At 47.0% G+C, this 8,410-nt stretch overlaps 1 protein-coding gene across 1 annotated transcript; it reads right to left on the bottom strand.

Moving 5' to 3' along the window:
• Positions 1–2,741: 2,741 nt before the first annotated feature.
• On the bottom strand, positions 2,742–7,496 carry AURKC (aurora kinase C). The gene is made up of 7 exons (XM_017509577.2): positions 7,270–7,496; positions 6,747–6,792; positions 6,336–6,527; positions 5,874–6,012; positions 4,687–4,835; positions 3,236–3,410; positions 2,742–3,044 (listed from the first exon to the last, which is right to left on the bottom strand). Exons 1-7 carry the CDS (start codon positions 7,325–7,327, stop codon positions 2,874–2,876), a joined length of 930 nt encoding a protein of 309 aa, XP_017365066.1. The 5' UTR covers positions 7,328–7,496; the 3' UTR covers positions 2,742–2,873.
• Between the last annotated feature and the right edge of the window lie 914 nt (positions 7,497–8,410).

The raw sequence follows: 8,410 nt of genomic DNA, 5'->3' as shown, positions 1-8,410 counted from the left end.
AAAAAAAAAAAAAAAAAAAAAAAAAAATTATACAAAACCTTAGTAGTCTCCATTGGTGACTTTTTTTTCTTCTCATGACAATGAAGGTTAGACAATAAAATCCAGCTTTCAATGATTTGACAATACATATATGTAGCTAGCCAGAGTAGCCCACTCCCTCTGGGGGGATCAGAAGCACAGCTGTTGTAAACTTTGGGTGAACTCCAGAGAAGTGAAACCATAATAGGAGGATGTGTATAACTAGGGGTAGAGCAGACAGGCCTGGAGAGATACCATCTTTCACTGACCTTGCTGCAAGATAGTTGTTAGCTGAAGTATGTGAACTGAAGTATGAGAATAATAACCACAGGCTGTTCTAAGTAACTGCACCCTCCCTCTGCTATGTGCTTTGTGAACAAATAAAGTACACTGAAACAGGTCGTGGCGGACAGACTGACATCCTCACTCTCCCAGACTGCCTGGCCCAGCTTTCTTTGTGTTTGTGTCTGTGTTTTTCTTTATCCCCCACCATTCCCTCTTAGGTCTTTGAACGCTTGTGCAGCATGGGATGCAGTACACGTGACATAACGGTTATGAAAATGGAAAGTGTGTGCAGAAAATGCCCTCCAGAGATTTAAGTGCAGAGAAAGTATCATGATAGGATGTTAATTAAGTGGAAATGGAGATGGAATGAATTTACTAGAAGGTGTTATTTATAAAATGAGATTATTGAGAAATGTGGCTTAATTAGCATACAAGCTGTTAACACTGTTATTCATCATTGACAATACTATTTTGCCCAATTCAGAGGAAAGTCATAATTCTCCCTTTAGGATCAAATTAATTTTGGCTTTGGATGCATAACAGATATTAAAGTTAGTATGTTTATATTCCATCACAGGAGACCAGAATGTCTGGAATCAGTCCAGGTGAGGACAGGTATGTAAATACCGGAGACATTTTTTTTGAGACAAAGTTTCACTCTGTCACACAAGCTGGAGTGCAGTGGTGCAATCTCAGCTCACTGCAACCTCTGCCTCCCAGGTTCAAGTGATTCTCGTGCCCCAGTCTCATGAGTAGCTGGGACTACAGGCACAAGCTACCATGCCCAGTTAACTTTTGTATTTTTTAGTCGAGATGGGTTTTCACCATATTGGTCAGGCTGGTCTCGAACTCCTGACCTCAAATGATCTGCCTGCCTCAGCCTCCCACAGTGCTGGGATTACAAGTATGAACCACCACACCTGGCCTGGAGACACTTTTAAATCCCTCGTGTAGAGTATGTCAGAGTTTTCATTGTTTAAACATATATCATCTGGTGGTCAGTGCTGAGGCCCTAGTGATTTTTGTCCTAACTTGCCAAAAATTGCCCAGTGAACTGGTTAATTTATTAGAAATTGCCGTTTTTGAAATGTTAACTCAGGAAAACTGATAGGATGAAGCAAAGCATAGAGAGAAGTAAGCACTGTGTCTCCTCATGCAGGTAAAAGAAAGAACCAACCAACCAAAAAGACACATAAATACTGAATGTGTGGCTTAAAAACCATGAACCAATGTCTTGGAGTATTTAACTTACAGGTCTGCAATAATGGGAGCTGTTCACCTGAGTGAAGTGGCTGAATTATTTATACTTAAGTAGTGGGTCTGGTCTTAACAGAAATCATTCCTGCAACTGCTGGACATTTCACAATGAGGAGCTTGTGTGGAACATAGTGATAGGAGTAACATTAACAAGGCAAACTCCATATAAAGTGCTTAACAACTAAAGTCAGAAGAAATGCTGGTGTAACTGACTGCATTGATCAAAAAACACATTTGGGCTTACAGCTGAGGGGTCTAGATGCTTACTGTGGTACAGTTTATAATGGGTACAGGGAACAGCTGGCACATAAAACTGACACAGAAGGTTACAGAAGGTTGGAAGGCCACTCCCCAAATTGCAGCATGCGATAATTTCAAAAGTGATGTTATATTTATTATGAGGGATGACTTATTCTAATATAATCAGAGTATGACAACACAGAGGTGCTAGTGTATTCATTTGGGTTGCATTGATATGCAGTGAAACATTGTATTTGTTGTTGTTATAGAGCACTTCATTATCAATGCAGAGAAACATTGTATTTATAAAACAGCAGCATAATGATGTCCATAAAAAGAGAGTGGACTTTTGGGTTGATGACAATCCTGTTTTACAAATGGCATACTCCTGAAAACATGGAGAAATGTAAGTTGGATCAAGGAGTCACTGTGATAGGTAGCATGTTATATACCCTGAGGGCATTTATCTGTAGAAAGTAGGCAAGAGGTTTTTTGTTGTTGTTTTTTTGAGACAGTGTCTCATTCTATCTCCCAGGCTGGAGTGCAATGGCACAGTCTCAGCTCACCATAGCCTCTGCCTCTTGGGTTCAAGCGATTCTCATGCCTCAGCCTCCTGAGTAGCTACGGTTATAGGCACCTGCCACGATGCCCAGCTAATTTTTGTATTTTTAGTAGAGACAGGGTTTTACCATGTTGGCCAGGCTGGTCTTGAACTCCTGACCTCAAGTGTTCTACCTGCCCCGGGCTTCCAAAGTGCTGGAATTACAGATGTGAGCCACCGCGCCCAACCTGAAAGTAGGCAAGAGTTTTCAAGTCATGATCTCCAGGGTGGAAGGTGGGGGCAGCAGGGAGAACAACCTTGGGCAGTTCTCATGGGAAAGGCTTCCCACAAAAAATAAAGATTCTACCCAGTCACATACTAATTCCTATAACTATGAGGAGCTGGTACACAATGATTCAGCTTTTATTAACTAGCATCTTACATCGTAAAAGAGGAAAAAAAAAAAAAAAAAGACAAATGAGGTGGCAGAGCTAGATCTCCCTGAGCAAACATCAACAGAAGCAGACAGGGCTCAAGAAGCCATCTGAGCACAGGGAGGCAGCACCCTTCGGGAATGGGCCTGAACCCAGGCATGCTTCAGGATCTGAGCCAGGGGCAGTCGCTCCAAGGGCTGGTATCTGAGAAGCTTGGAAATCAAGTCCTGGGCCCCTACAGGCATTGATAGTGGAAACCTCACATCCACCTGATGAGGCCAGGAAAAAAGAAAGAGAAGTCTGGTTAGTTTCTTTGGTCAATGTTCTCCCCCTTCTTTGAGTCTTTTTAAGACACTGTTCTGGACCATAGCAGACAACCTGTGTGTGTGCCCCAGTTCCCACAGCCCAGCAGGCATCACTGGCCAACTCCCCCATGAATGCCCAAAGGTGACTGTCCCACCTTGAGGATGCGTCTGTAAGTCTCACTGTGGGAGGTGCTCTCAAAAGGTGGATATCCAACCAGCAGCTCATAGCAAAGCACTCCAATGCACCACAAATCCACCTTTTCATCATATGTTCTCCCCTCAATCATTTCTGGGGGCAAGTAGTCTAGTGTCCCACACATTGTCTTTCTCCTGGAGGAAGGCAGAAAAGGGAGTATTAAGCAGAGGCCCAGGATGAGGGAAATCCTTCCCCAGCTTTCACTGAGATGTAGAGACCCTAGGACATCCTGGAAAGTCTCTCCCAAGCACAGGAGTTCTGAGAGATAAATTTTTAATACAGATCAAGGTTTGCAGAAGGTAAGTACTGGGACCTACTATTGATAAAACCCTATTTTGGATTATTCATACAGTGATTTAGCTCATGCTCCAGAATGTTTTCACAAGAATATTCTCAGCGTTAAGAAAGGTCTAGAACAAACTGATGGTTTATCAACAAGAACCAAGTAAACTATGGTAAGAAAATTTCTGTATGAAAATTAGTCACACAGAAAAATAGACTCCTGGAATTACAGAGCAATGACTTCATTTACATGCAAACCTACTGGTATAGTTATACATTAATAAAGATCAGAAAATAAAAATAAAAGGTCTGACTGGACCACATTATTTAAATCTACAAATACATACTAAGTATATGTGTTTAAAAAAGGCAGTGTTGACCAGGTGCAGTGGCTCATGCCTATAATCCCAGCACTTTGGGAGGCCAAGGTAGGCGGATCACCTGAGGTCAGGAGTTCGAGACCAGCCTGACCACCATGGTGAAACACTGTCTTTACTAAAAATACAAAATTAGCCGGGTGTGGTGGCGCCTGCCTGTAATCCCAGCTACTTGGAAGGCTGAGGTAGGAGAATTGCTTGAACCCAGAAGGTAGAGGTTGCAGTGAGCTGAGATTGCATCATGGCACTCCAGCCTGGGAAACAAGAGCAAAACTCCATCTAAAAAAAGAGAATAAAAAGGCAGTATGCCAACCAGGCATGGTGGTGGCTCATGCCTGTAATCCCAGCACTTTGGGAGGCTGAGGTGTGTGGATCCCCTGAGGTTAGGAGTTCAAGACCAGCCTGGCTAACAAAACCCATCTCTACTAAAAATACAAAAATTACCTTGGTGTGGTGGCACAGGCCCATAATCCCAGCTACTTGGGAGGCTGAGGCAGGAGAACTGCTTTAACCTGGGAGGCTAAGACCGTGCCACTGCACTCCAGCCTGGGTGAAAGAGCCAGACTCCATCTCAAAAAAAAAAAAAAAAAAAAAAAAAAAAAAAAAAAAAAAGAAAAAGAAAATACAAACCCCATGTTTGTATTTAGGTTTTGCATGAGGACATGGGAAATACAATACATTGGATTATTCTTAACTGTTACTCAGAGCTCACTCCCCCCCACCCCCGGCCCGCAACCACCACCTGACCTACCTCAGGGAGGGGGTGTGCACAGACCAGCCAAAATCTGCAATCTTCACCTCACCCCTGAACCCCAGCAGTAGGTTCTCTGGCTTAATATCTCTGTGAATCACTTTCTTCTCATGGCAGTAGGTCAGGGCATCTGCCAACTCCTCTATTATCTGTGGGTGCAAAGAAAGGGCAACCTGGAAGTGAAGCCTGCCACAATTTCCAACTGGGGTGGAACACTCATCATGAACTGTACGATTGCAGTGGAATGATACAACCCATCAACTCCATTTCCTCCTTTTTAAATTTTACTAGTTACTGGTGTATGGGGCATGGGGGGTGGATTTCCTCTCCTTTTTAATGTGGTCTTATGGGATGGATGGTAAAATGGACACAGATCCTCCCTACTGTCCTAGTACAGCAAGTAGCCAGACACAGAACTGACACTGAGCCATTCAGATGATCTCTCACAGGACTTGAGGCCAGAAGAAATGAAACAGAAGCAGGAGGAAAGATGGAAGACCATCCCTCCTGACAGAACAAGCTAAATGAACCACTGCTGCTGGGAAAATCATTACAGTGGTTCCCTTTCTGGAACCCTCTAGAAATCTCTTTGTACCTATCTCTAAGCCAGTTCTACCCATTTATTCAGTGAACTCCTTCAGAGTCTTTCAATACGTTTCTTTACATAAGGCAGTGGAGTTAGATTCTGTTGCTTACAACCAAAGAATCCAAACCTATACACAGTACTGGAGATACACTGGGGTTAATTAGGGTATCCAAGTGTCTGTAGAACATGTATCATTATATTAAATTTACACAGTAAAATTCAGAAGTAAACTTTAAAAAAGGCAATCTGGGCCAGGCACAGTGGCTCAGGCCTGTAATCCCAGCACTTTGGGAGGCCAAGGCAGGAGGCTCACAAGGTCAGGAGCTCAAAAACATCCTGGCCAGCACAGTGAATCCCGTCTCTACTAAAAATACAAAAATTAGCAGGATGTGGTGGGCTGTGCGTGTAGTCCCAGTTACTCAGGAAACTGAGGCAGGAGAATCACGAAGGTTGCAGTGAGCTGCAATCCCACCACTGCACCACGGCCTGGGCAACAGAGCAACTCCATCTCAAAAAAAAAAAAAAAAAAAAGGCAATCTGGACACTCATAACAGCCAGCCCACAATAAATTACACCCCAGAGCCTCAGTCCCACATCTCACCGTGGCTGTGCGCTGTTCATCTAATTTCTCGCTTTTTTGCAGCTCCTTGTAGAGCTCACCCCTCGGAGCATATTCCAAAATCAGGAACACCCGGCGCGCATCATGGAAGTAGTTATACAGGCGTAGAATATTGGGGTGTCTGAAGGATTAATGTGGGAAGAGTCAGATTTCTCCCTGAGGTCTATCACGTGATGCCACTGTCACTGCTTGGTCACACAAACGGCAAATTATGCTGGGCCGAGAATCACAACAGCCCTACCTGGGAGCAAGTGAGGGGAGAACAGGACAGGAACCAGGATTCGGGTGTCTGCCCCAGGGTGGGAGCTCTAGGTAGTGTAAATGGAACAAACTGCAGAAAAAAGTCTTGAAGGTAGAAGTGAAGGGTTTACTTGGAGTTAGAATTTGGGGAAAATTCGGGGCTCAGACGTCAAAGATGAAAGGGGAAGCAGAGACTGTCCTTACTGTAGATGCGCCTGGATCTCAATTTCCCGGCGCAGCTGGTGCTCCAGTCCTTCCTTCTCTATCTGCGACTTGAAAAGAACCTTCAGGGCCACGATGAAATGGCTTTCCTTGAGCCGAGCCAGGTACACATTGCCAAATTTCCCCTTGCCCAGGGGACGCCCGATTTCAAAGTCATCGATTGTGAGGCGCCGCCTGACAGGAGAGGAAGAAAAGAGCCTCAGCTTGGGAGGTAGGGTAGGTGGAGGGAAAGTCAGGGACCCCAATGCTCCCCTCCCTCTTTCACTGTATCCTTACCCTACGTTCCTCAGGACAGTAGTGCTGGGTCCCAGGAGCTAGCACGCCACACACCTGTCCTTCATCCCCGCATCCCACCTCCCTTCCTTTTCCAGATACCAAACCCAAGGCGCTCACATGGTTGGGTTACTGGGCTGCTGGGCTGTTTGGCTTGCTGCAGTCACTGAAAGAGAGGAGGGAGAGGGAAGGAAAAGGGGAGAGAAAGAGAAGGGAGGAGAACAGTACAGGAGGAGGGGGAGAGACGGAGGTGAGAAGCAGAGGGGGAGATAAAGAGTGGAAGGGAGGAAGAGGAAGAAGAGCAGTAGAGGGAAAGAGTAGGGGAGGGAGAGATGAGGGGAAGAGGAGGAGAGAAAGAGGGGAGGGGAAGACAGGGAGGCAGAAGAGAGAGAGTAGGAGAGGGGGAGGGAGAGGGGAGCGGGAGGTGAAGAGGAGGCAGAGAGAAAGGAAAGGGAGGGGATGGGAAGAGAGAGAGAGCGGTGAGAGAAGAATGGGAATGGGAAGAAGGGACAGGGAAGGGAACAGTGAGGGAGGAACGGAGGGGGTTGTGGAGGAGGAGAGGGAGGTGAGATGTCAGCAGATGTGCCTTCTGCGCACCCACCCCGGGCCTGCTCCGCGTCCGTTCTCCGGCCCCGGCTCTCACCCGCTTGGCCTAAAGGCTGAGCTGTGCCGGGCGGGACCCCAGCTCCCTGGGAGCTCATGGGGACTAGAGGTGAGGGCGCGGACGCCTTCCTGAGCTCTCTGGATGGCTGTCCCCGTTCACAGGGTCCCGAAAGGGGTTGGGGGTCCCTTTCCCGCCGAGGCGCTTCCAAGCCCGCTCGTCCAGCGGCCTCACCGAGGCCCCGACGTGAACAGGCTCCGGGGTCTGCGGCCTCACGGAGGCCCCGACGCGAACAGGCTCCGGGGTCTGCGGCCTCACGGCGCCCCGACCTGAGCAGGCTCCGGGGTCTGCGGCCTCACAGCACCCCAACGCGAGCAGGCTCCGGAGTCTGCGGCGTCGTGAGCGGCTGTGGCTGCGCGGCCGTCTTTTATACCTGGCACCTCACGCGCAGAGCGGCACTTCCTGTTTGGCTCCCATTGGCTGAAATTCCTGACGTCATCGTAAGCACGCCCAACAGAAAGGACAGAAATGGGAACTTCCGCTCAGGTCCCCGTGTCAGGACTGGGGCGGAAGTGGAGCCCCGCGGCAGGGGCTGGTCACTGAAAGCGAGATCTAGGGGTGACACCCGAGAAGGAAGGAGGCAGAGCGTGCAGAGAGGCGGTGATGGGAGCGGACCGGAGGGAATGAACAGCTTTTCTGAGTTTTGTGACTTTCTTTTCTGAGTTTCGTTTGACTTTCAGGCAACTCATCGAGCCTGAAGAGGTACTGTGGAGAGAATGTCACATAACCTAAAATGTCAAAAATGATTAGGGCTCATTCACCTAACAAATATTGAATATATACTATTGACTAGAAACTATGCACATGGAACAAATAATTTGGAGAAACTCTAGATCAAGGTCTGTGCTCTCTTGAAGCTGGAAATTGAGTTGGGGAGACAGTCATTATTCAATAACCAAACAAATAGAGAGTCATGAAAGAATGGCTATGACCTAGCTGGGTGCTCTAGTGGGCTTCTGTGACGGTGTGCTCTCTGGGACAAAATGAAGGATACATATTGGCTAAGTGGGCAGAGCAAGTGGTGGAAGCTCCATCTCAGGTGGGAAAAGGAAAGGGAAGCATGGGGCGAAAGGAGAAGAGCAGCAAGACTTGTGTGAAATGAGGGCTGGGGAAATAAGGTTTA

This window comes from Cebus imitator, unplaced genomic scaffold (genome assembly GCF_001604975.1).
Source record: "Cebus imitator isolate Cc_AM_T3 unplaced genomic scaffold, Cebus_imitator-1.0 Scaffold417, whole genome shotgun sequence".
NCBI classification, from domain to species: domain Eukaryota; kingdom Metazoa; phylum Chordata; class Mammalia; order Primates; family Cebidae; genus Cebus; species Cebus imitator.
This window is presented reverse-complemented; position numbering and strand designations above follow the sequence as displayed.

Excerpts from the sequence above, each read along its gene's own strand:
- AURKC (XM_017509577.2), bottom strand. The coding sequence starts at position 7,327 with ATGAGCTCCCAGGGAGCTGGGGTCCCGCCCGGCACAGCTCAGCCTTTA. Across the intron at positions 4,836-5,873 it reads ATGAACAGCGCACAGCCACG|ATAATAGAGGAGTTGGCAGA; the intron begins GTGAGATGTGGG and ends TTGCACCCACAG. Across the intron at positions 3,411-4,686 it reads GTGCACACCCCCTCCCTGAG|GAGAAAGACAATGTGTGGGA; the intron begins GTAGGTCAGGTG and ends GCCTTCCTCCAG.